Source organism: Aspergillus ibericus (genome assembly GCF_003184845.1).
Source record: "Aspergillus ibericus CBS 121593 unplaced genomic scaffold BO80scaffold_7, whole genome shotgun sequence".
Classification (NCBI taxonomy): Eukaryota; Fungi; Ascomycota; class Eurotiomycetes; order Eurotiales; family Aspergillaceae; genus Aspergillus; species Aspergillus ibericus.
In genome coordinates, this window is record NW_020292105.1 from 441,690 (window position 1) to 467,689 (window position 26,000).

Below are 26,000 nucleotides of genomic sequence, written 5' to 3' on the forward strand. Positions count from 1 at the left end.
GAGCCCGTCATCCTTCATTCACGAACGAGCCAGACCCCATTTGAGGTTGAGCGGAGCTCTACAGCCTAATGAATGAATTCGTATCTGCTCAGTAGGGCCCTGGGGTCCATTAGTCCGTCTACCTTCCATGTCGCCCAGACTTCCCGGCTGATCCAGCACCTGGAGCCGGCCCCGGGCATTCGCTTCTCTTCGCGTAAAGATACTCCAGCAGGTCGAGCTGAGAATCGCTCTCCTGCTGCAGAGATACATTCTGGCTTAGACGATGAAGTATTTGCACATAAAGCGGGCGTGAATGTGCTCGCGATAGACCAATATGAGGGCCGATAGTACGTTCCCCAACCCGGTTTCCGGCTCGTGTTAACGAAGGCAGCATGGTCTCTGGAGGGGCAGATCCTTCAGTGCACTTGTGGGATCTGGAGACACGAGGCTCAGATCTGAACCATATGCACCGGTCGGCTGCATCTGTCAACAAAGCCTCCCATGAAGATGCCCACACTCGTGCCATCACCTCAATCTCCATCTATCCCTTCGATCCCACGCCGTCTACAATCCTGACAACATCGTACGATGGCACTCTTAAGCTGTCAGCGCTTGCGCCAAGCGCCATCACACCGGTGCATACCTTCAATCTGGATTGCACACCGTACACCCACTCCTTGTCATCCAACCCCGCCTCCCCGCTGCTCATTGCAGTAGGTACCTCGGAGAAGCCGGTGCGATTGCTTGACCTACGGTCTGGTCTGTCTACACATGGCCTGCCTGGGCATGATTCTTCCGTCCTATCCGTATCATGGGCTCCCCATCAGCCACACATCCTGGCCTCTGCGTCGGCAGACAACAGAGTGATTCTCTTCGACATACGTCGTGGGGGTCATAATTCAGCCATTGCTGCGCTAGACATGGATGATGCTGTGGGGCATGTCCGTCCGGGAGGTACCCGCGCATCTGACGAGAGTCGCCCGGCATTCTCTCCTCATGCTCGAGCCCACAATGGCGCGGTGACTGGCGTGCGATGGACCTCCAATGGTTCACATTTGGTGACCGCAGGACAGGACGCTCGAATCCGAGTCTGGAATGCCGGGACAGGTGCGAACACCCTTGTACATTTTGGCCCGAGGGTGCGGAACAGCGCGACCGCGCATCTGGCCGAAAGGGCGCCTCTGGTTGTGCCGAAAGGTATGGTCATGCCAGGGCAGGATACTTTCTTGTGGCCGAACTTCAATGACAGGGATGATCGCGGCGAAATCTTCATGTTTGATCTCCACGAGGGGACATTCATTAAACTACTCCGCGTTCCAGGCCTTATGACGGGCCGCCAGCAGTTCCAAGGACGCTCCAGTGCCCTGAGCGCTGCGCGAATCAATTCCCTCGCCTGGCGCGGCAACGGTGCCTCTGGAGAAGGCCTCGAGATGTTTTCGGCCCACGGCGACGGGACCATCCGCACCTGGGTTTCACGAGAACCCGAGGGAGAGCCCGACGAAGCCGAAGAGGCTGAACGAGCGGACCGTAAACGGAAACGCGACGTTCTCGATGAGATCTACCGAGGATTTATAGGCTGACCAGAGGTCTACGTTCATTGTAAAAGACACAGTAACTTTCGTTCATCTATAATACATCACGTCATATATATAAAACATTTCCGGATACGCCTGTCCTTTATTCGTTTCTGATCTGATGTTCGCCGATGGCATCCTCGTCCTCCGCAGCAAACCGCTCATAACCACTGCGGTTGAGGTTGGCGTGCTTCAAATTCCTGGATTCTCCCTTGGCGCCGGGGTGGTTGGTGCCGATGAGAGTTCTCTTGGACTCGCCCTCTGCGGGGAAGTTGTTTCCAGTGCCTGTGATGACTTCACCCGAGGCACCCATGTCTCGGGTGCTGCGTGGCATGTCGGTGGCGTTGTCGGCGGCAAAAGCAGAGGTGGGATGAGCGACGCCGTAGTTGTCGAATTGCGAGTCTTCGTCTCTCTGGTCTGGTCGAGGGACGGAAGGGATGGTGTTCATGATGCCTGCATCATTGGGAATGCGAGTGCCCTGGGGGGCCATGTCTTCGAGTCTGCCGCCGCGGTGAGGAGAAGACATTTTGGTGGTAGGTGTTGGATGAGATTGTTCTTCGGAAGGTTCGAGGGTAGAGAGACTGTGATTATAGAGCATCTGAAAGAGTCTGGTTTGATGGGTGATAGACTGGTGTTTCGACATGGTTTATATAGCTGGTGGTTGGGCTTGTCCGGCATCTGATGTCACCGTCCACGCCCGGATCGACTCTGGGTCCATGATGAGACTATGATATCAGAAGGTCCCCACGCATGCAAGGCGGGCAAATCGATGATGAAACACAATTGGAGTAATCGACTATTCTCGCCCAGTTGAGACTCCTGATCGATCCGGGTTCTCGAATCTGAAGTGGGAGGCAAATCGCGTCTGTCTCTAAGGTACCCGCAAGATGGAGATCCGTCGCCAGCAACCCTGCAGCACGGCCGCATCCACCCAGGCTTCTTTCCTCACAGGTACGCCCATTCACAGCCAGCTCTCCTCTTTTCGCCTTCTATCTTGCTCCTCAACCTCGTTAGCGTCATGAGTGGCCATTATGACTCAGCATTGGTGCTCCTGTCGGCCAATCAGACATCGTCTTAATCGTCAATATCCTAGCGGTCTCGACCTCGCAACAGCGGAGCATTCATTCCTGCCTTCATAGCTACAAGCGTCACAGTATCGTGGGATACTGACATGCAGAGTCCACGAAATGGATCACATCAAAACCTGGTTCGCAGCACAAGCCCCGTCTGCAGCACCCGCGTCCCCAGCACCAACGCGCTGCCAACGAGGATCAGAACGCCCGAGTAAACCTTCATTCCCCAGTACGAGCCGTTATCCTGTGCTAGGATAGTGCCTGCAATGGGACCCGTTGCAAGTCCTGCGACCGAGGCGAACATGAAGTTTACGCCACTCCAGTATCCGATCTCCTGGGGCGGGGCTATGCATGCTACCACGGCGACAATCAGAGAGAAGTACGCTCCTGAAGCAATTCCAAACAGCACGTCGAAAACGATCACAGCGGCGTTGCTGGTGGCGGGTACCCAAAGTGCAAGTACCAGGATACCGGTGCAGATGGAGAACGAGATGAACACATTGTACGTGCCGATCTTGTCCGCGAAGAGACCGGACAGCGTACGTCCAACGATGCTACTATCCGTCAGAATTCCTATCTGGCAACATGGGGAGTGGCACATACCCCCCGGCGTTCTGTATGGGCACCAGCCACTGTCCGAAACTGGGCCGCATCCCCGCGGCCACTGCCGATGTGATTATGTAGTCGAGTGGGATCCAGATGCCAAAGGTCAGCAAGACACAGCCGAAAACGAGCAGGACCATCTTCACATCTCGAAACGGGCGCAGGACGGTCTCTTTGGTCAGGGCCTCTGGGCGTGGCGGCACGCGTTCCCTGATGGTAAGGCTGGCGATGATGAGTAGGAATAGGGTGAGGAATGCGATACTCCGCATGGCCCAGCCAAAGCTGGCTTTGTCGATGAGTCGACTGACCATGACGGGGAGGATGACGCCAGAAATGCCGGCACCCGACGACATGACCCCATAGGCAGTGCCGAGTTTTGCATTAAACCAGCTGGGAAGGATACTCAAGGCCGGCTGAGCGATGGCACTGAGGCCTATTGAACTGCAAATTCCCTGTGCAAGCAGTACCTGGTAATACTTGGTTGAGATGGAGGCCATCATAAGCCCGAAGACGTGCAAAAATGAGCCTGCCATGACCACGGCGCGTGGTCCAACGGTGTCGCTGAGCCGGCCCACAATAGGACCCTGATCTGCACGTCAGTATAGATTTTTACATCTAGCTCGATTACGCTACCAAGCCAAGCATGAGGAAGACCTCAAGGGACGGGATCCAGGAGATTTTGCTCACGGAGTCGTGCGGAAACATGACGGTTTGATAGTAATCTTGGAAAACGCCAACGCCTATCGTATTAGATTCGATGGTCAGCCGGCAATCACAGCCCCATGAAGGTTCGTATCTACCACTCTTACAAACACTTACTATGAAGCCATCCATAACTGCAGAACATTGCACACCAAGCACCCAACACGACCAGCCAAGCCGTTATCCCTCCATCGGGAGGAAGTTCATCTGTGTGTGCCTCTTCAATATCCGGCGTCGACACTGGCCGACTACCCAAATGCTCGTCCTTCAACTCTGCTGCCTGCGCCCCACGATTCCCGACCGATACAGGCATATTGGCATGATATTGCACTCTTAACAAGAAAGGAGTAGCCTATTCTCCAGAACTGGGTTCATGACAGATCGAAGAAACCACCTCAAATATCATAGACCCTCAACACCGCCCTTAGATCATTTGCTGGCAACACCTCAATCCTAACTCACAAGCTGCATTACGAAATGTATCTTGAGCCACTAGATGCATAGATGTACTGTTACACCATTGGCCGATCTCCCTACTGCACAGCACCTGCAACTACCTGCAAGAACCCTACCAGAATAACATCCCCCATCCATCCATTCATCGATGATCTATCCATCCAGCCAGCCAGCCAGCCTAGCTTCAAAATCCTAACCCCCTGCCCTCTATAGCCAATCAGCACTCATTCTACACTTCCACTTCCCTAAATATCAGAATACAATTGCAGATAAGCCCCCAAAGTAACAATATCCGTATGCCCCGCCCCTGCCGCATCACCCGGAAATCACAACCACAACCACGATACAATCATCCCCGAACTGCCGTGTAACCCTCCCTCTCTCTCTCTCTCTTCCTCCCTAGCGTAAATACCAGCGACCACCAAAGCCCAAGAACAAAAAAGTTAGAAAGGAAGAAAGAAAGAAGAACTAAATCAACAACATCAAACCAACCAAAGAACAAAGGACGGAAAATAGAAAGCAAGCAAACAAGCATCAGCACCAGCTTCCTAACATCCACAACCAGCGTTTAACCAATCGATATTCATTGACCCCATTTTTTATTATCCCTTATAGAAAACAAAGAAAAAAAAAAAAAAAAAAAAAAAAAAAAAAAAAAAAAAAACTTTAGGTACGGTAGGGGTACCGTGTGAGGGATTAGTCTTTCCGTTCTGGATGTAGATGGGTTGATTGTCGTGGGAATGGATGAATAGATGGATGGATGGTGGCTGGCTGAGGGGTAGCTAGATAGGTGATAGATGATGCAGTGTATATTTCGGGATATATGCGTGGTGAAGAAAGAGATTGATGGGCCTATGGGGAGATGCCAGATGGGAGGTGGTGGTGGTGGTAGTGGTGGATCGGCGATGTGCGTTACAGGTGCAGGTGCAGCAGGCGGGATGTATAGTTGATCGTGCGTCTTGGGCTGAGTGGGTTGACGTGGGAGATTTACGTGTTGGTATTGGGTTGGTACTGATAGATAGACAGATAGTAAAAGAGTTATCGAAATAGTAGTACGGAGTTGTAAGGTTTCGACTATGGTTTGAATTGAAGCGAGCGACAGTCATTAATTCAAATCTAGCAAACAACAAATAATGCGGTCAGGTGAATATGCAACGTATAGGACATTCTGGGGAATTGGCATTAATGGATGAGAAGATCTTTTACAAAACGAGAGCCAGAAGAGCAACAATGCCAGCCACAAACGGGAAGAGGCCGGCGGCAGGGGCCACTTGTGCACCGGCGCCAGTGAACAGGACGCTGCTTGACGAAGGAAGGGAGGCAGATGAAGCAAGCGGCAGGTTGTAATGGAAGGACGGCTGGAAAGCATCGACGCCGGTGGGACGAGACGATGGCGTGCTGCTGGCTGCGACTTCCACGAGGGTTTGAGTAGGCGCGGGCACGTATACCGGGATCATGTGGAATGTAGACGCCTCCTGGATGGTGATGGTTGATGCGATGGTGTCGATGTCGACCGCCTCGGTTGGGGCAGGGGCTGCAGCGGCGGCGTTGGTGCTCAGAGCCACGGGCGGTTGTGCCGCTGAGGATGCCGCGGTGTCGACCAGATGGTGGGCCTCCGCAATGTCCGGGCTGAAGAAAGTAGATCCGCCGCTGGGCTCAACAACTACAGCTTCACTATCAGAAACAGGAGTAGACGCATCGGCGGCCGGGGTGTTGTCAACGGGTGCATTGTAGGCTGGGGCAGATGGAGGGGTCACCCCTGTGCCCTCGGCCGGGGCGTTGTACGCTGGGGTAGATGCAGCAGCCACGCCGGTGTTTTCAGCCGGTGCATTATAAGCGGGCGTAGACGCAGCAACTCCCGTCTCCTCGGCTGGGGCATTGTAGGCCGGGGTAGACACAGCGGCGACTCCAGTTTCTTCGGCAGGTGCGTTATAGGCTGGGACAGACGGAGCAGCGGCCCCGGTGTTCTCGGCTGGTGCATTATACGCTGGGGTTGACTCGGCACTAGCCTCCGAAGCCGGCGCAGGGACGTTGTCCACAGGAGCATCCTGCCCTGTAGACTCGGTAGCCGCAGCCGGTACCTCGTAGACAGGAATAGACACAACAGTGGCCTCGGTAGCCTGGGCGGGGGCATTCACCACGGGTGTGGCTTGGGGTGCACTATACGCGGAGGTTCCTTCAACCACCCCGGTGACCTCCGCAGCAGGAGCGTTGTACGCAGGCGTGGCAGGCAGTGCATGATTGGCGAAAGCACCATCTGTGGGCTCACTGTTCAAAGTGCGGGTGATAGTGTGCACAACTTCATGAGTAACCTGGGACGAGCAGGGCTGTGACTCGGTGCCATGAGTGTCGGCCTGATCCGAGGTCTGCTCGGTGGCATGACCAATGCCCTGTTCAGGGTCCTGATCGCTTCCGTGAACAGGGGCAGAGATATGGCCTGGGTCCGCATGACCATGGTAATCGGGGTGGCCATGGGAGGGGTCCACAACGGTATCGTCGATATTCGCGCTGACAGAGTGATCATCACTATAATATTCGTTGGTATCCTGTCCGACAGCGTTTGTGATTGGAATAAAAGCCGAGTTGCCTGTGTCCACACCTGACACGCCGCTGATGAGGCTGTCATCCCCGCGACGATGATGATGCCGATGCGGTTCATTGACCAGCGTATCCTTGATATTCGCATCGACGGAATGATCATCTGCATGAGCCTCGCTGACTTCCGAAGAAAATTCATTAGTGAAGGGGAGGATAGCGCTGTTTCCCGTGTCAACTCCTCCCGCACCACCAATCAAGTCTCTCGGGTGATGGGGATGCGCGTGTGGATAACCATGGGGCGGCTCATTGACAACAGTGCCTTTGACATTAGCATCAACCGAGTGGTCATCCGCGCTCACTTCATTGACTTTGGAGGAGAACTCGTTAGTAAAGGGAAGTGCTGCAGAATTTCCGGTATCGATTCCACTCTCGCCACTGATGAGATCGCGTGCCAAGTGCGGGTGAGAGTGAGGGTGATGAGGGACCTCCGGTTTCACCAGGGTGCCTTTGATATTGGCGTCAACGGAGTGGTCGTCTGAGCTCGCTTCATTGACCTGCGAAGTGGCCACGTTGGTGAAGGGAAGTATAGCTGAGTTGCCGGTATCCACACCGCCGGCACCACTGATCAAATCACGGGGGAAATGGGGATGAGGGTGGTGAGCAGTCGGGTCGACGACCGTGTCCTTCACATCTACATCTGCCGAGTGGTCGTCTGAATGCGCTTCACTTACTTCGTTCGAAGCGACATTCGTGAAAGGGATGACTACTGAGTTCCCTGTGTCAACACCGTGCGCACCACCGATCAGCTCTCGGGGCGCATGCGGGTGATGATGGTGGGACTTGGGGTCAACAATAGTGTCCTTGACATTGACATCGGCGGAGTGGTCGTCGCTCGAGTACTCATTATAGGACGATGAAAATTCATTGGTAAAAGGAAGAACAGCAGAGTTCCCGGTATCAATCCCGGACGCTCCAGAGATGAGATCCCGAGGCACATGAGGGTGAGGGTGATGATGAACCGGTGGTGCAACCAGTGTGTCCTTGACATTGACGTCGGCGGAGTGGTCATCGGAAGAGACCTCGTTGTCGGAAGAGGCGAACGCGTTCGTGATGGGAATAACAACTGAGTTTCCGGTATCTATTCCCCCAGCGCCGCCAATCAAGTCGCGCACATGATGAGGGTGATGCGCTCCCGGACGAACAAAAGTATCCTTGAGATCAGCGTCTACGGAGTGATCGTCTGACGAATACTCGTTCACGGACGACGAAAAGCCGTTTGTGATAGGAATAGCAGCGCTGTTGCCTGTATCCACACCCGAAGCACCTCCAATCAATGTGGGACCCCCGGCTTCTCCACGAATATGATGGGGGTGGTGGAACTCCGGGTGATGCTCAGGAGCAACCACTGTCTTGTCCTTGTCGACCTTGGCAGAGTGATCATCCGTGCTGGCTTCGTTCACAGTTGATGAGAACCCATTGGTGATGGGAATTGCGGCAGAGTTGCCGGTGTCGATGCCGCTGGCCCCGCTGATGAGGTCCTCATGCTCCCTCCTCCAGTGGTGGTGGTGGTGATCTTCGGGATGGTGGTCTTCGGGGTGGATGACCGTCTTGTCTTTGTTCACGTCTGCTGAGTGGTCATCTGAGTGTGCCTCATTTACATCCGAGCTGAATGTGTTCGTGATAGGTACAGCTGCCGAATTGCTGGTATCCGTGCCATGTTCACCGCCAATCAAATCATGCTCCTCACGCGGCCAGTGATGAGGTCTGTGGTGATTCGCATCGACCACGGTTTTATCCTTGTTCAGGTCTACCGAATGGTCATCCGCGTACGCCTCGTTCACAGATGATGAAAATTTGTTCGTGATGGGTACTGCTGCAGAGTTGCCAGTATCAGTACCATGCTCACCTCCGATCAAATCATGCTCCTCGCGCGGCCAGTGATGGTGCCTAGGGTGATCCGGATCCACAACAGTCTTGTCCTTGTTCAGGTCAACCGAGTGGTCATCCGTATAAGCCTCATTAACAGCCGAGGAAAATTTGTTGGTGATCGGTACTGCTGCGGAGTTACCGGTGTCAGTACCATGCGCACCCCCGATCAAATCATGCTCCTCACGCGGCCAGTGGTGGTGCCTATGATCGGGATCCACGACAGTCTTGTCCTTATTCAGGTCTACCGAATGGTCATCCGCGTACGCCTCGTTCACAGAGGACGAAAATTCGTTTGTGATGGGTATAATCGCCGAATTGCCGGTATCTACACCAGCCGCCCCACTGATCAGAGCATCTTCTCCGCGCCCCTTGTGGTGGTGAGGGCGGTGTCTCTCGGGGTCAACTGCCGTCTTATCGTCATGGATCGCAGCTGAATGGTCATCCGAATGGGCTTCGCTAACGGATGACGAGAAAGAACTGGTGAAAGGCACAGCAGCCGCGTTACCAGTATCGGTGCCGCTTTCACCACTGATCAGGTCGTCAGTGCTTCGTGCCTTGGGGTGGCCTGGTTCATGCGGACGGGGGTGAGGACGACCATGAGCAGGTTTCACAACCTTGACGTCTTCGTCGATCTCGACCGAATGGTCCCCTTCATGGGACTCGTTCACGGAGGTTGACTGTACATTCGTCTCCGGGTGATAGTACTCAGCTCCAGTATCCTTTCCGTCGACGTTGTCCCTGGTCCAATGGTGTCCAGGGTGGTTCGGGTGGCTAGGATGTCCATGTGGATCCACAACCGTCTTCTTCGCGTCCACATCCACCGAGTGGTCGTCCGAATGTGCCTCGTTGACCGAGGAGGAAAAGCCGTTGGTGATCGGGACGGCGGCGGTATTGCCCGTGTCCACTCCACCAGCACCCGATATCAACTGTGCCTTAGCTACAGTGGCCAGCATGGCGATGGATAGTCCGCCCTGGAGTCCCTTCATGTTGCAGGATTACAAAAAGCAGTCTTTCTGGAATTCGATACAATACAAAGTCGAATCGAACGTGATCAAAGAATGACTTCGGCCAATAGGCCAAGGGAAGATCAGGTGGAAGGAACGAAACCACAGAAAGACCACAATGAGAGAGTGACCAGGTACTGTAGGATAGGGTGCTCCTTGAAGGATCGAAGGCCCCGGTTGCACCTTTTATTTTCGATCCTCTCGCGCACAGTTTCCTTGGTATGCTGCTGTGTTCTAACGCGCGCGACAAACACAGGCATTGTTGTGGCCGGAGAATGCCTCCAGGAATGGTAGAGATCAGGTCCAATGGCCATGGAGGGACCATGTGTCCGGCGTCTCAGGAGACACCCTTCCAAGGTATCGTGAGCATTCCTGGGGTCGATGGCGCGGGAAGCCAGGGGATTGGCATGCGTGATCCACGCCCGCCGGTAGTCGTCATAGGCCCCTTCCACGAAGAACACGGGACGAGGCTGTGAGAAGGTTAGCTAGAACATGAACATTTCGCAACTAAACACCAATGACGCTTCAATACAGAACCGAGCTGCTGTCATTGAGGATGGAGGTGGCGTTGCTGATTATTTAAGACAGGCCCCAGTCCAAGACCTTCGGAATCTGTTCCACGCGGCAGACCCAGTAGCACGTCATGCAAGACTCTCACAAAATACACATCTACTGGAAGATATTAAACGCCGGCATCCGGCGTCTGAGAGAAGAGTTTTCAAAAGCGATTTTAAATTCATTATGGTATGATAAAAGAGATGTATCCCGTCATCGACATTCACCCCTCATCGCCCTCACTGAAGAGGACCCAACGAGAGGCAAACTTCCTATCAAGGAAAATTGCAGCATTTCTCTCCAGAGCCGATCAGTCCGTAGACCGAAGGCAACACGTCGCCGTGGAAAAGGCTGGACGACGGTCGTGGCAGGCTCTGTTAAAGCTTTTCGATGTATGGAGAGAAAAGAAAAGAAGAGGAAAGATCGCCGCGGTCGCCCGCTTTTTATAGCCGTTGTGCGTCACGTGAGGCGGGTCCCGGTCTCGCTTGACGGCGCCAGGCACCAAGGCCCCCCAAGGCTAGCGGGCGGCCCGTCAGGCACCAGGGCTCCAAGGCTCCCACGGCCATCATTCATCCAGTCTCTACTGGCTATTTATGTACAGAACTAAGTACTGCTCTCGGCCATCGTGACCACATCTACATAGAACCTCAGCCCCATTGGTAATTCCTTCTTCGCTCTCCAATATCCACGATTCCTGTGGCCCAGGTATCCACCGCCATTCTAAACCACCATCATCGGGCCACTCCCGCTACCCCCCGATCACCACTTGTTGTGTATCAGACCTCCACACAGCTCCTCCCACAGCCGCCGTGATCCCCAGCGCAATCGCAACCATTGTGCCAACAGTCAGAATGGCAATGCTTGCTTTAACCACCATGCGTTGCTTCCTGCTCAGCCGCGTCATCCACGCACAGCTTCGCTTTTCCTGAACCCAGAGCTTGGACTCGCGATGTCCGGATCCGGCTGACTGTCGGTCGAGCGTTGGGGGGTTTTCGGGGTCAAGAGGCTTGTACTGTGTCGTGGCTTGCGCGGCCTTCTTCAGTCGGTCGATGGCCAGCGATGGCGTGGCATGGCGATAAAAGGGTGAGGATGGTTTGGCCCCGGCGGACGGGTTGAATTCCCCCTGTTGCAGGTCCGGTGACGATGCAATAGACGCAGCTTCGGGGACCGTGGGTAGGAGACCTGTTCCAGAGGCGGAGCGCTTCTCGTTTAGTATGAGTGGGTGATCGGTCGCCGGGCTGAGTGGACTCGTCATATTTCCGTAAGTCGGTAAGATGCAGCTGTAGAAATGTATGTCTAGCGCAATGATGCTAAATCCACGGAAGGATATCAGTCAACCGAAGGAAAGCAGGCTCTGGCAACATAGGTGATGTGAGGTTTAAAGATAGGGGGATGGCGATGTAGGTGACGAATGTTGGGAACTCCTGAGGTCACGCCCTTGGGTCACCACCCGGATGTTGGAAGGGGTTGGCCGATGGTGGCTTCCTTGGGATCGGACATCGCACAGAAATCAGGGGGGGTGTCTCACCTATGTACGGGACACTCCGCTCGAGTCTGGATCAGAAATCTGGCAGATCCTTATCAACATGACATTTTGCGTAACGAGGGTCGTTCGTCGTTATCATTGAACAATGAGGAGGTATGGTGGTAGACCAACCAGTGCAGGCTGGGGGGGGGGATTGCTGGGGCAATCGAGGGATTCTTCAGGGCCTGGAACGTGGCTGCAGATGGATGCAGGTCAACATCAACTGATGCCCTCGTCGCCCTAGAGCTACGCTCGCCCGATGACCGTGTAGCATACACCAGATCAAGTGTATCGTAGTCGTGTGGCTTATATAGGCCCCTGATGACTACAGATAGCACCGATCGCGTACGACCTTTTTGCTTGGCTGGTGATGAAGTAGGTGAAAGCGCCGTATGTGTTTGTCACCAGCCCAGAAAGATATATATTTTTAGCACCTACTCACTGCAAACAGACCACGACCACCGGAAGAGTCAACCATTATCGTTCTCCTATAAGGTCAAGGACAAATCCGTAGAAAGCAACAATCGGATTGTGTTTCAATTATTGTTACACTTTCCGACCATTAGTCTCCTTTTCGTGCGGTGGTATAGTCCCCTACTCCGTACTACTGGATCCTGGGACTGACCTACGCAACCATGGTTGATCTCCACCGTGAGAGATTATCCATTCTGAAACGGGCCTATCTACTATCTACTAGCTTCAACCAGTTCCGTTGCTAGTACTTTTCAAGTCGCATCTCCCCACAACTTATCCGCCGCTTTGATCAAATAAGTCCCCAGCCCAGCCTATTCCGACATCTAGTGCTACCTAAGAGTTCACGCTACAATTAGGAGGAACTCAAAAGGTCCACCTCCCAGTGGGAGTCTCTTCTTCGAACGTCATCCTACTCGTTGCACAAATCATCTGATTCTTGATCCCTTTTTCATCCAGCCAAATCCGGAACCTCGGTCGCCCCGGATACGTCCATTTTTCCACAAGACATGGAATGAATGGTAAGGATCCACACCATCGACGGCGAGCCATACAAGGTTGGCTCAGAGATTTAACGTGAATCAAAGGGGATGACCCGCGGAGTGGATGGGATGCCTTCCCTCATCCCTTGATCCCCGTCCTCCCTGGCTTGACCAGGCCCAAGTAACAATGCCCCTTTAACACAGTGACATTGTGCATTCCGCCAGTACCCTGTCCACTCAAGATGGACGAATTCTGCAGCTGCATTGGCTTACTATATATTCATGTGGCGTGAAACCTTGGCATTTCAGATGCGGAAGGGAGGACAATTGGTTGAAGCCAATAGACGCAATTAGCCACTTAGGAAGGTCGGACTGTTATCTCCAGTCTGACAATCTAGAATACGCACGCTGCATGCATCCTGATATCCAAAGCAAAGCGTCCACATGGGTCAATGATGCGATAAACATTGCCAGAAGACTAGCCCTCCAATGCCATGTCCACATCATCATGCTTCCAACGTGACATTAGTTAAACTACCCGTTTGGCTAGTTTGCTCGGTATTACGGAGCTGAGATAAATACTCATTTTAGTGAGAGAAAGAAGCATTGTACGGGGATCCCATATGGAGTACTTGGAACCCAGTTTGGCATTCCCCAGCCATCCTTTTGAATGTGCGGATTTGGCCGAATTTATGCGGGTACTTATGGATGCTATGGTAAGCAGTGCATCCCGATGCGGGCTGAACAATGGCCACGTGATCAGCGCGGTTTTGCTTGCTTCATTCTCCACAGCCTTGCAGAATCGGTTCTGGTTTGTGGGTCCGTTGACACCTCTACTATGTCACGCCTTACTGAATTCGAACTGCTGAAGACCTTGAGATGGTATAATCGTTCGCTGAAAGTAAGAATCAGGGGTAGACTGATAGAAGTTTCTTTAGAAATTACGTAGGTCAGGTGATAGAGTCACGGCTTTGTTTTCACTCATTTCGCTTCTTCTTCCTGACATCCCTCGAATCATCACGAATTAACAGAACCAGCCTGATTTTCATCACTGGATTAAGCCCCTGGATTTGTGGAGCTAGTGATCTTAGATTCGGAGCCACCACAGTGGAGATATCCCAAGTTTACAGCTCAAGCCATCTCCTGCCCTCTCACTTACGGATTTTCCCCAACTCAAGCTCCGCGACTCGGACTCACCCACGCCCGCACCGGATCAGCAGTAAGCAATTCATGCATTGGATGTCCTATCTATCCTCAACGCCAACCATCTAACAAAGACCCCGTCAGAGATCATTCAAGCAGAAGCACAATGGCCACCATCGACCCTCAAATCCGTGCCCGTCATGAACCCGCTTCCATCAGCAAGCATGTACACTGTCGGTGCCTTGAAGTCCTCCGGAACACCGAGACGGCCTAGCAATGCACCGCGCATCCAGGTTTCCTCGACCTCGGGCTTTTCCTGAAGCAGCGCATCGGTCATGGCGGTGCGGATGTACTGTTTCATGGTTAGAAACATCCAATACGTCAACAAGGACTGGCACATACACCTGCGGATAGAGTATTCACACGGATGCCGTACTGACCCCATTCCTGGGCAACGGAGCGACACATTTGATGCACAGCAGCTTTGGAGGAGTTGTATGCGGTGCAAGTCAATCCCTATTCTGCTGCATTAGTATATCGTCACAGAAGAGAGGATGAAAACATACCCGGTTGGCAATCTGGCCCGACATAGAAGCAATCATCACAATGCTCCCAGGAATGTTCTGCTCCTTGAAAATACGGGCGCAGTGCTTTGCGGGGATGAATGTTCCGATCACACTGCATAGTCAGTCTCCAATCGTTCTTGAAGGCCATGGTTGCTCACTTCACATCCAACATCTTCTTCCACATATCAATCGGGTACTCCAAAGCAGGCACCATCTGCTGAATACCAGCACAGGTCACAGCTCCACGCAGCGGCATACCCCGACTCCGTCCCTCCGCGGCAACTTGTTCCAGGATTTTCTGCGTCGATGGCTCATCCGTAATATCGCACTGGATGTATGTTGCTTTCAATCCGCGGGCTGTGGCCAGCTTCTGCACAGACGCCCATTCCTCTGCGCTGGGGCTAGGAAGAAGGTCCAAGCAGACAACGTCACCTCCGGCTTCAACAACGGCACCCGCGAGGACGATCCCGAGACCGCGACCACCACCGGTGATCACGACTGTGCGGTTGCCTAAGGAGAAGAGGTCATTTGTGCGGCCAACCACCGGCGGCTGGGTGGATTCCTGGACGGCAGGAGTGGTGTTCTCGAGGACGACCTCGGGGGTGGTATCAATTACTACGGAGGGGGCCATGGCGAAGTGAACGGAGGTTGAGTGATTGAAGGAATCGAAGAGCACGCCTGACAAGGACATCCCGTGGAGGTTCATATAAGCTAGACGGACAGCTCATGGAAGCGCTTAACGATAACCCAACTAGGAAGATTCGATCCGACATGCTGTGCAGACACACTATTGACATGGTTCTCGAGACTCCGATACTATGCAGCAATACTCAAGCGCATAGGTACTGTTAGGAGCTTAACACTTCCCAGGCGGGAATTTCCCGATTATCGGCTCTGAAACCGTGGCGTTGGCGGGTTGCCGGGGTCAAGCCATGTGGGCCCGGCAGAGGCGCGTAACATTACCGGATCGGGTAATTGTTGAGTCAACCGTACGATGCCCTATCCCGCTCCCCACTACTTCTCGTTAAGCCGGAGACGCCTAGATGGATGGCCCGACTTGGTCACTTGTAGAAGCCTACGATTAATGGCACTGTTGACCTTCACATGAGGCTGGACTGGCTATACGGTCGAATAGTGGCTATGAGTAATATGGATACAACGACCAAGTCATGGCTCCTGATCAGACGATGGATTGAAACCACCGACAGAACTCTATCGGGTAGAGCTTTCCCGGATGCGTGGTTCTCCACGCCAACCCCGGCTTTTCCCTCAGGCCCCCACAATCCCCAAGTATGACGTCGAGCCGTCCATCGGAGGTCGCATGTCCTATAAAAGTTGATCTAACCCCTGAATGATGCAGCCCTAATTGCCATGATTGCGTCTGTATCCATTCTTGAGTCCTAAACATGACTATTCTCGTTGGAAAGCCCCTAGCGTGGGCTATTACTACCACTGCAGGAAGTGGGTTCCTGCTGTGAGTGTCTTGATCCATACAGGCGATCAGTAATTGACTCTCCAGGTTCGGTTATGACCAGGGTGTCATGTCTGGTCTGTTGACCGGCACGGCCTTTACTCGAACGTTCCCAGAGATTGACACTACCTCGACCGGACACGGCAGTTCATCGTTACAAGGCACAGTGTAAGTGTAGATATGAAATGGTTGTGCTTAGCTGACGGTCTAGTACTGCCATCTATGAGATCGGTTGCTTCTTCGGTGCCATCATTGCGCTACTGATCGGTGAACGAATTGGTCGTCGGATGTGCATTATAGCTGGCTGTATTGTTCTGTCCATCGGGGCTGCGCTGCAGTGCAGTGCGTACACCATCCCACATTTGATCGTGGGTAGAATCGTGGCTGGCATTGGAAATGGACTCAACACGAGTACTATCCGTACGTTGCTTCTTGGACATAGAGGGCTAAGCTGACTGTGGCAGCGGTCTGGCATTCGGAACTGAGCAAGGCAGCCAGTCGCGGAAAGGGGGTGAGTGATTCAACAAGGGTAGAGGACGGTGCTAATCCTACTAGCTTGCAATTGAGCTGTGTATCAATATCTTCGGTGTTATGACTGCATACTGGGTTGGTGAGTAGTGTCAACGTCTTTGTGGACCATGCTGATGGCTTAGATTACGGCATGAGTTATGTGACGAACGATGCGCAATTCCGCTTCCCTATTGCTTTGCAGATCCTCTTTGCCATCATCACCTTGATCGGAGTTATTGTGCTGCCCGAGTCTCCTCGCTGGGTAGGTATTCCCCTTGCATATGAGATGATATGCTGATGTGACAGCTCATTGCGCATGGCCGACACGATGAAGCTCGCCACGTCATCTGGGCTGTTCAGCCCAATGCTCGATTGATCTCGGAAGACGATGCCACCGTAGATGCTGACGTTACGGAGATTACTCGAGCCATCGCTGAGGAGCAGCAAGCAACGCAAGAAGGGTCCTTTCGGCTGGTGTTTACGAACGGCAACCAGAAATTCTTTTACCGTACGCTGTTGGGAATGGGCGGCCAGATGATGCAGCAACTGTCGGGCGTCAACCTTATCACATATGTGCGTTGCCTACACGCTTGGGTTCCTGATCTAATGTGAGCAGTATAATACGGTCATCTTTGAGGATTCGGTCGGCATGAGCCACAATCTAGCATTGTTGATGGCCGGGTTCAACGGCGTGGCATACTTTGTGTCGACGTTTATTCCCATTTGGGCGATTGATCGGTGAGTCAGCCAAATCGAGGAGGGTTCGGGGCTAATGGATTAGACTGGGTCGCCGAAAGTTGATGCTCTTCGCGGCCGCCGGACAATGCATCTGCATGGCGGTACTGGCGGGTACGGTGTATGACGGTGGCCACGCAGCCGGTGTTGTGGCTACTGTCATGCTGTTCCTATTCAACTTTTTCTTCGCCGTGGGCTTGCTGGCCATTCCTTGGTTGCGTAGGTAGTCTATTCTTTAAGAAAGGCTCGTGCTGATGACGACAGTGCCCGCCGAATATGCTCCGCTGTCTATTCGAACCCAGGCTGCGGCTCTTGCTACTGCTACCAACTGTAAGTGATGACCACCCATCTACCGAATTATTCTGACGATGCAGGGATCTTTACCTTTTTGGTGGTGGAAATCACCCCGGTCAGCATTAAGAACATTGGCTATCGCACATACATTTATTTTGCCGGTAGCCATCCCCCTAGAAACTTACGGAAGTGTATGGCCTGACCGATGATAGTATTCAATTTCTGCTTCCTGCCACTAATCTACCTCTTCTATCCGGAGACACGGAATCTCACTCTGGAACAAGTGGATCGGCTATTTACCGGGGACAAGGTGCAACTGCATTGGCACGCGTCGATGGGGGTTGTGGGGGATGCCAGCGAGCGAGTGGACGAGAAGATGAAGGGTGTTGTGGAGCATGTCGAGTAATCGCAAGATCCCATGTAAATAGTCGCAGAAATCCCGTCTGGGGAAACTCCGACTTCCCCACATTCTCCCCGGCGGTTATCTTTTCCCGATCGGGCAACATTTCTCCCAACTTTTCCGGCCCCTCTTTGTCACCTCGTTGCTGCCAACAATCACCTGTTTACACATGACAGAGATATCTCAGCCCTTTGTGTATAGCGACATGCAGTTGACTATGGACGATACTCCCCGTCTTCCCCCGCGGAAACGCACCCGCACCGGCTGCGTCAATTGCAGCCGGCGCCGTCGAAAATGTGAGCCCGATCCAGCGGAGATAACACTACAGTTGTTAACTCCACAGGCGATGAGGTCAAGCCAACCTGCACGGGCTGCAAACGGCGCGGGGACAAGTGCCAATGGCGCATGCTAGGGTCGTTCCGCGAGGCCAACATCAAGGTTCTGGAGGCGGGCCATCCCTCGATGAACCAGACGGGGGTCCGAACCCGGAAGCAGAGTAAATTTAAGGTATTCGATTATTCTTGGCTCTTAGGACCGTGGCTGATTGGATAGATTCTGAATGTCGTTCCTTCTCAACCCACGAGAAGGGAGCGGAAAGAGCCCGAGCCGGTCGATGAGAGACCACCATCACCCAGCCATGAGCAGAATGGAGAGGTGCAGGCACCGTCGAATCCAGATGGATCCCAGTCAACGACAGGTTCTCATCATCAGGCAGCGCCCAGTCCCTGTTCCAATGGACTCTCACCGCTTTCTCACCAGAGCCTCGAAGGAGTCGGCCTGCAGTCCCCTCACCCTATTTTTCCCGGGGACGCTCCACAGTCTTATCTCCATTCCAGTCCGGAGTTTATTGTCGATGAGCTCACAGCCCTGCGCAGCCTGGCCGGCAACCCAGGGCATTTCTCCGGCCCCGACTACCAATCCATGACCTCGCCGCTGTTCGACCATAGCGTCTTCTCGGATCCGGCGGATCTCACCAATGATGTATTTGTTCCTGGCTCGGCCTACGAAGCCCTCCATACAGCGCTGCGCAACCGACAGCTCTGGACCGCCCGGACGGAGGTTCCCAGTCGAGACAGCACCCCTGCATCAGTCAGAGACAATGGCAATGTTGCCGAGGACCAGCTTCACGTAGACAGGCGTGTCCAGTCCAAGATTGGAGAGTTTGAACTGTCACCAGAGCGGGAGAATGTCTTGTGGCAGAACTATCTCAACGAGATTTGTTCATGGGTAAGTCTCTGTCCAGTGCGCTGAATGGCACTAACCCTGCAGCTGGACATGTTTGACAACCATCGACACTTCGCTTCCACCTTCCCTCAGATGGCCAAGTCGGCGGCGCATCTGCGCTACTCGATTCTGGCCCTGTCGGCGCGGCAGATGGAGCGGCAGCAGAACGCCAAGTCCCAATCGGAGAGTCTCTCGTTGTACCAGGAGGCCATTCACCTGCTGCTGCCGGAGCTGGAGAGCAAGACGACACCGGTTATTGCGTCATGCGTGATTTTATGTGTCCTCGAGATGCTCAGTTGTCCGTACCCCTCACTCCTCGCCACTTCCCTCTGACCGTGGTAGGCAATCCCAAGGAATGGCGCCGTCACCTGGATGGCTGCGCCTATCTGATCCAGGCCGCGGAAATCAACGGCTTCTCGGGGAAAGAGGAGCAAGCCCTGTTTTGGTGCTTTGCACGAATGGGTAAGTTCCCCGCTTTGGATGGGGCACACTAATGCATGTCATAGATGTCTGCGGTGGCCTCATCTCCGAAGAGGAGACCATCATTCCGATCCACCACTGGATTCCGCGCGACATGAGCCCCACCGAAGCGTCGCAGCTGTTCCTGGCGTCGAATGTGTACACCTTTGACACCTACGCCAATTACACCGTGTTTCTCTGCGCCCAGACACTAGGGGTGCTCTTCGGGATGAGCCAGATCCCTGCCTGCGTATCATGCCACTACCTGTCGAGTCCGAGAGAGGGCGACTCATACGTCTCGCGGTGGCAGCGGCTATTTGACAATGTGGAGCAATGGTATGAGAACCGGCCGAGTCAGATGAAGCCGATCTTTAGTGTGTCGGCGACGGGGAACGGGCGCGAGCGGCCGTTCCCGACGGTGCTGTATGGCAACGGAGCCGCCAGTGTGTCCTGCATCTCACAGTCTACGATCATTGGATGCTGACGCCGAGCAGTCTCGGGCAACCAACTGTATCATGCGTGCGCGCTGCTTCTGCTGCAACGAAAGCCCAAGACGGTTTCGCTGCAGCGCCGGCCGGTGGGGTACCTGACGCTGGTACAGACCGCAGTGGGATGACGCTGACAGGTTAATCTTAGAAATCGGTGTTATGGCATGCGAGGCAGATATGCGCTATTTCCGCGTCCAATACACACCAGTAAGGCTCTTGTCCCCTCTTTGGTTGGTCAGCAAGTTAATGGAGCAGTGGCTGCTGGACGAATGCATTGCAGCCGTTATGGGTGGCTGGCAAGGTGATGTCGCATCATTCGGAACACGCTGCGATTATAGAGACGCTGAATCGGATTGAGCGCGAGACGGGATGGGCAACGGCGTGGCGGGTAGAGGATCTGAAGGAGTTTTGGGGCGACGAGGACGAGGCGGAGGAAATGGAAGAGAACATGCGGGTGGATCTGGAGGCAGACATGAATCTGCGGACGCCTCCGAGCATCCGTGGGAGCATTCATCGTGATGCAATGGCAGATGGCCATACGGAGTACCACACGGAGTAATGTGGCGGGGAGGACTCGATCTGAAACGCACTTGTCCGATCAGGAGAAGATCGAGATGGCGCTCACTCGACCAGGATTAAGCGGGATGATCGCTGCGCTACGGAGGGAGTCGGGTTAATTCCTGCCTCTGCCCTAATTTAATAGCAACATGGACAACCCTGTCTACTGGAATCCTTGCAACCGGCTTACCCAAACTTGATGGAATGAAACTTCAGCTGGTTCCAGCTGAGCTAGCTGCTCCACCCGTCAGCCGCGGCGGGGAACCCCTCTGCAAGGTGAAGCCGAGGAAGAATCTGGTTCGCGCGCGTCCCGATCCGCCGTGGGGCCGCTCCACCGTTCGTGATCCTGCGACTAATCATAAATCACGATCAACTCTCCGCGGCCACCCGCTTCAGCACAATCTCCAGCCCCTGGGCCCCCACCGGCAGATCGGCCCCATTGTCCTCCTGATCGAAATACACCCGCCAAACCCCCTCGGGCTGGCTCTCGTCCGGCAACCGCACCGCCAACCACCCCTCCCACCCCTCCAGCGTCACTCGCTGCTCATCCTTCGTCCAATCGAACGGCCCCACCACCTGGCCCTCACTCTCGGCACGTCCCCCCCAGCACAACTCATGCGTCGTCGCGTCCAGAAACACCCACCGCAGCGTAGGTGGCTGCTCCCCGGTGATGGTGACCAACCCGGCCGTATTCTCCGGGGGAAACTCGGGGTGGGTGAAAAAGCCCCCATTGAAGGGTGTCATGTCGTCCGTCGGATGTTTCGTCAGATACAGCTGTCTGAATTAGCTTTGGCTACTGTGGTGGTCGTATGATGGGGGCATGAATACGCACCCGATGTTCGGGCCCCACATACACGTTTGCGTTTTCGATCTGCTCGCGCTGGGCTGGGGTGCCTTGGGTGAGGGCGCAGCTGGCGACCAGATGACAACGTTGTTTGCGCGAGGATTGCTGGCGATTGGTTTCGTGGTCGCGTGTGTGTTGACTCGCTTCATTGAGACCGACCATCGTGGGTAGCATCGCTGCCATCATGACGATTCCGAGGACCATAGTGCCGTGTGTGTACCTGCACCTGTACCTGTACCTGTACCTGTACCTGTGCCTAGACTAGGAGATGACAGATGCATGAGGTGCCATGGCCAGATCTGCGGGATTAAATATTCCGTGAGGGTTGGTAGTGCACTACACTAGCATTAGCTGCAGGAGTAGTGAGTCTAAAAGTTGGACAGACTCAGCTGGGCAGCTGGAGCAGTTAAATGTCGTCCTCGTCCAGTTCATTCTCCTCATTCTCTTCATCCTCTTCAGCTTTCTACTCTCACTTTTCTCTAGCTTCTGCTTTCTCTGCCACACGGGAAGAAATCCCAGAAAGTACACCTCGAAGACAAAACCAAAACAAGACTGCAACAATGGCCGACCCAGTGACTCCGGCGTATGCAGCCTTCCTTTACTCCTTTCTTTCTGCTACTGAATCCAATCTTTCTCCCTAACATCACCTCATCAGCCCTAAACAATCCTCCACATCCAGACCTAAACCTCCTTCCCCTCCTCCCTCAACATCCATTCCAATTTCACTTACTGGAAAACCACCCTCTCCTACCCCCTCATCCGTCCGAACCCCAACTCCCTCCCAGATCCCCACTCCAAAAACACCCCCTCAAACCCCTCCACCACCACCCAACCACAAAAACAACCACAACCATCCCCTCCCACTCATCTCTGACCCCTCCTCTAATAATCTAAAAAGAACCACCGACTCCCGCCCCACCGGCAACCGCAAATCCGCACGTCCCGACGAAGACACTGCCGGATTGACCAGCGGCCTGGTCCCCAACGCGGGGATGAAACTTCCCGGCGCGACGCAGGGACAGGATGAGAAGGAGTCTCTCAAGATTCGCATTCATTTGAATTTGCAGGCGAAGGTTAAGTTGGATTTGGATGCGCAGTTGTATGGCGATATTGTTATTGGACTGCTGTGATTCAGCCCGTGGAGTAGGGTTGGATGGGGGAACAGTGGGTAAGGGGAAGAATGGGGGAGAGGGGGCGGGAGATGTATATATGATGCTATGATGAATGGATATCTTGCTTTGGATACAATCCTATCTGAATTATGATGATGCTGGATAAAATTCATTCCATAATCCACAAACACTATAATAAATACATAACAGAAATTGGGGTTTGGTGGTCGGGGGTTGTGTTATAATTATAGACTATTGTCACGGGGCATACTGGGTGCGCATTCCAGGTACTTCCCGCTGCACTATCAGCAAAAGGACTAGGATGTAAAGCCAATGGCTTTACACTGCGCACGCTATATAAGGGTATTCAGGAACAGGATTCAGGCAGGATTCAGGCAACCACACACGGGTTCAGGCAACCACACAGGTTCAGGTAGGCAGGCAGGCAGGCACCGTGACAACTATTATATTAAATTTTCCCGAGTTATATTTTATTAATAACTAAGAATTATGGTTTATAAATTCTATATTATAATTAAAGAGTTTACTATAGAAATAATAAAGTAATTTGAGGGATATCGTAGACATATATTGCCTTGTAAATACTGGAGATTTAGTCTTTCTGAATAGCTTCAATTGTCAAGGTGCAGGCAGGCAGGGGTGGTAGGATAGTGGGTTCTGGCAGGCGAGCAGGGTTCAAATGATGATAACGACTGGGACTCTAACTGGATGCTGAGCTGGCTACTGGTCAAGCTATATACAGGGTCATAGACAAGACGTAGCTCGAGGCTATGAATGAGGTCCAGGGGACAGGTGGCTTTTAACTGTATCTGGGGATCACGTGCTAGGTGGCAAGACTCGGCAGTATTTCTTTCTTTCCGGCTTGGGAGGTTGCACCGTGACATCAATGACAAGAAAAATCATGCCTTCTTGCTTTACCAGCACTTTTGATGGGATAGGCATTCTTTGTAGCATAAATGGTGGTACATTATGTTATTAGCCTTCCGAGGATTAAGGGGAGAGGGAGGGGGGCGGGGGGGGGGGAACCATGGGTATTTCGAGGAAGTACGACGCGCAGATCTGACCTCGTTTCGCTAGCCGTCACAACGGCCACTTCGTCTTGTGGACCCGCTGTGGGGCTATGATACGACTTTAAGAGGTTGAACCCAAGTCTCAAGAATCGGGAAGTGGGCGATTGTATTTGCTTGATGGATACTGAGGGTTCCTCTTTCCATATCTCCGTATATATCCCGTTATATCCCGTTATAAATTAGGGGCTGGGCCAGAATTTTCTCTACTCAAACCCTGAACTTACGTCCTCTTTTCGCATATCGATTTAGAAGCTTTCATACTTCCGTTGCCTGCATATCCTGCTGATTAAACTCACGATGGCTTCTCAGAACTGGCGCCCTGGTAAACGAGTTGCAATCGTCGGAGGAGGTCCGGCATCAATTTCAGCCGGCCTTGCCTTCATTCAGCGAGGCTATGATGTGCGCATATTTGAGCGACAACCGGAATGCAAAGCTATAGGCGGCGCTGTTCTTCTGTCTACTCCCGTCCTGGCGATCCTCCGATCTTACGGCTTGAGCCTCGACAACGTTGGCTCATACACAGTCACCTACTTCAAAAACAAGTCCGGAACAGTGCGTACCAGACTACCGTTTAATCCAGCTGTCGAGCAGCGGATGGGTATTAAAGGCTGGCACTACGGAGTGCTTCGTTCCTCTATCTTCAAAAAGATGCTCGACCTTGTCCCCGATGGTGTAATCTACGCGGGCCATGAGTTTCTACATTATACGGAGACTGAAAATGATATCGAACTCTACTTTGAAAACGGATACCAAATTACGGCAGATATCCTCGTTGGTGCAGATGGTATTCGATCAAAAGTTTCACAGCAGGCTTTTGGCGACCCTCACCTATTTCACACCGGAATTCGTCTTTGGCTTGCCTGGTGCGATTACATTCCTGATATCCCTCCCAATTATGGTGTTGTCTCCCATGACTACCAGCACCAAGCCAGCTTTTTTCCAATGCTGCATGATGGGAAGCCCGGGTTTGAGTGGTGGGTAGTCGAGCCGTCTTGGGAGGGGAAGCCTATCCCGGAAGATCCAAAGGCACACCTCACGGAAATCTTGAAAAATTGGGCACAGCCAATGCCTCGTTTTCTAGAGGCCACCAACTTTGACAAACAGGTTTATCGCTGGGAAATCTATAATCGACCTTCTATGAAAAAGTGGTCTACAGGACGGGTGGTATGTGTTGGCGACGCTATACACCCAGTGTCACCTTATGCCGCGTACGGTATGGGAATGGCGATAGAAGACGGGTACTTTCTCGCCAGAGCGCTGGATGGGGTAGACTTACGTGACCTCCGGAGGGTCAAAGCTGGGTGTGAGCTTTTTGAAGAACAACGAGTTGACTATGTCAATCACAACATGGAATTTGCTCGTTTCCTTGGCAAGATGTTCCACGCGGTGCCGCGACCTTTCGCTCAAATTCGTGACTTGATCTTTGACTACACCCCAATTCTCAGCAAATTCCTTGGGGATGGTTACTTAAAGAAGGCCGAGCAGGAGACACTTAACCTGAAGGAACTTCAAGTCTCTCCCTGAAAGTCCTGCATACTCAGTAAAATCTTCTCAACAGCCAAACCCACTAATTCGAGCAGGCTGAAAGCGGAGGAAGGTAGCGCTCTTTGAGAACAACGACAAAGGGTCGGAGGCATGGGTCACATCTGTTTTGATATATCGCTTTAGTTGATCATCATGCTACACTTCATATTCGAGAGTCCTTGTTTACCTTCTTTCTTTGATGGAACTATAACATTTGATGTCTTTCATTTCATTTCCTGGTTTATTTTAAATATGACAGTTCAGTTGGTCTTGGCTTTTTCGTGTATCTACTATGGCTTGGGGCTTATTACCCCTTAAGCAAGGAACTATAGCCGCTGAACGGATGTATGAGGAACAGCGCGCGGACGGCGGACTCCGTGGCGGACTGCAAGCGGGATTTCATGAGTGGGTGGCTACCGAACATCGATTTACCGCACAACAAAAGCTGGCCGGATTTGATGACAATGGCTTCGCTCAAGCATGACGACTACACAGTTTGCTGCATACCGTTTAGCCATCTGCTTAAGTGAGTGTGAAATCGTAGTATCAAATAAAATGACACGATCACTGGTGGATCTGTTGCAGTCTTCTCAATGAAGGGGGCTGATAAAACTCAAGAAGAAGTGTCCTATGATACAATGGATTGGCGAGAGAAGGTGGATACAGCGGTTAAACTTGATACGCTTAAAG

At 53.0% G+C, this 26,000-nt stretch overlaps 9 protein-coding genes across 9 annotated transcripts; 5 read left to right on the top strand and 4 right to left on the bottom strand.

Moving 5' to 3' along the window:
• Positions 1-72: 72 nt before the first annotated feature.
• Positions 73-1,559, top strand: BO80DRAFT_348058 (WD repeat protein; the record flags this gene model as incomplete). Its single annotated transcript, XM_025715443.1, has 2 exons — positions 73-326; positions 371-1,559. The coding sequence occupies 2 exons, from the start codon at positions 73-75 to the stop codon at positions 1,557-1,559; spliced, it is 1,443 nt and encodes a 480-aa protein (XP_025578439.1).
• A 24-nt stretch (positions 1,560-1,583) lies between these two features.
• Positions 1,584-2,163, bottom strand: BO80DRAFT_422491 (uncharacterized protein). Its single transcript, XM_025718834.1, has one exon. The coding sequence runs from the start codon at positions 2,077-2,079 to the stop codon at positions 1,657-1,659; it is 423 nt and encodes a 140-aa protein (XP_025578440.1). The 5' UTR covers positions 2,080-2,163; the 3' UTR covers positions 1,584-1,656.
• A 587-nt stretch (positions 2,164-2,750) lies between these two features.
• Positions 2,751-4,244, bottom strand: BO80DRAFT_452715 (MFS general substrate transporter; the record flags this gene model as incomplete). Its single annotated transcript, XM_025721965.1, has 4 exons — positions 2,751-3,183; positions 3,230-3,813; positions 3,863-3,969; positions 4,049-4,244. The coding sequence occupies 4 exons, from the start codon at positions 4,242-4,244 to the stop codon at positions 2,751-2,753; spliced, it is 1,320 nt and encodes a 439-aa protein (XP_025578441.1).
• Positions 4,245-10,342: 6,098 nt separating this feature from the next.
• Positions 10,343-11,090, top strand: BO80DRAFT_256525 (uncharacterized protein). Its single transcript, XM_025714688.1, has one exon. It carries the CDS (start codon positions 10,502-10,504, stop codon positions 11,018-11,020), a length of 519 nt encoding a protein of 172 aa, XP_025578442.1. The 5' UTR covers positions 10,343-10,501; the 3' UTR covers positions 11,021-11,090.
• BO80DRAFT_256533 (uncharacterized protein) lies at positions 11,091-11,924 on the bottom strand. The gene has a single exon (XM_025714689.1). The coding sequence runs from the start codon at positions 11,666-11,668 to the stop codon at positions 11,162-11,164; it is 507 nt and encodes a 168-aa protein (XP_025578443.1). The 5' UTR covers positions 11,669-11,924; the 3' UTR covers positions 11,091-11,161.
• A 2,261-nt stretch (positions 11,925-14,185) lies between these two features.
• BO80DRAFT_432305 (oxidoreductase, short chain dehydrogenase/reductase family) lies at positions 14,186-15,231 on the bottom strand (the record flags this gene model as incomplete). Its single annotated transcript, XM_025720783.1, has 4 exons — positions 14,186-14,386; positions 14,437-14,550; positions 14,601-14,712; positions 14,759-15,231. The coding sequence occupies 4 exons, from the start codon at positions 15,229-15,231 to the stop codon at positions 14,186-14,188; spliced, it is 900 nt and encodes a 299-aa protein (XP_025578444.1).
• A 775-nt stretch (positions 15,232-16,006) lies between these two features.
• Positions 16,007-21,552, top strand: BO80DRAFT_452718 (MFS sugar transporter; the record flags this gene model as incomplete). Its single annotated transcript, XM_025721966.1, has 20 exons — positions 16,007-16,074; positions 16,120-16,239; positions 16,283-16,491; positions 16,536-16,582; positions 16,627-16,681; positions 16,725-16,843; positions 16,888-17,154; positions 17,198-17,319; positions 17,363-17,535; positions 17,581-17,646; positions 17,691-17,771; positions 18,354-18,517; positions 18,563-19,237; positions 19,280-19,532; positions 19,577-19,696; positions 19,741-20,029; positions 20,188-20,270; positions 20,330-20,388; positions 20,462-20,635; positions 20,956-21,552. The coding sequence occupies 20 exons, from the start codon at positions 16,007-16,009 to the stop codon at positions 21,550-21,552; spliced, it is 3,741 nt and encodes a 1,246-aa protein (XP_025578445.1).
• A 591-nt stretch (positions 21,553-22,143) lies between these two features.
• On the top strand, positions 22,144-22,713 carry BO80DRAFT_442119 (uncharacterized protein; the record flags this gene model as incomplete). The annotated part of the gene is made up of 2 exons (XM_025721240.1): positions 22,144-22,166; positions 22,482-22,713. The coding sequence occupies 2 exons, from the start codon at positions 22,144-22,146 to the stop codon at positions 22,711-22,713; spliced, it is 255 nt and encodes an 84-aa protein (XP_025578446.1).
• A 1,197-nt stretch (positions 22,714-23,910) lies between these two features.
• On the top strand, positions 23,911-25,762 carry BO80DRAFT_422501 (FAD-dependent oxidoreductase). The gene has a single exon (XM_025718835.1). The coding sequence runs from the start codon at positions 24,084-24,086 to the stop codon at positions 25,308-25,310; it is 1,227 nt and encodes a 408-aa protein (XP_025578447.1). The 5' UTR covers positions 23,911-24,083; the 3' UTR covers positions 25,311-25,762.
• Positions 25,763-26,000: the final 238 nt, after the last annotated feature.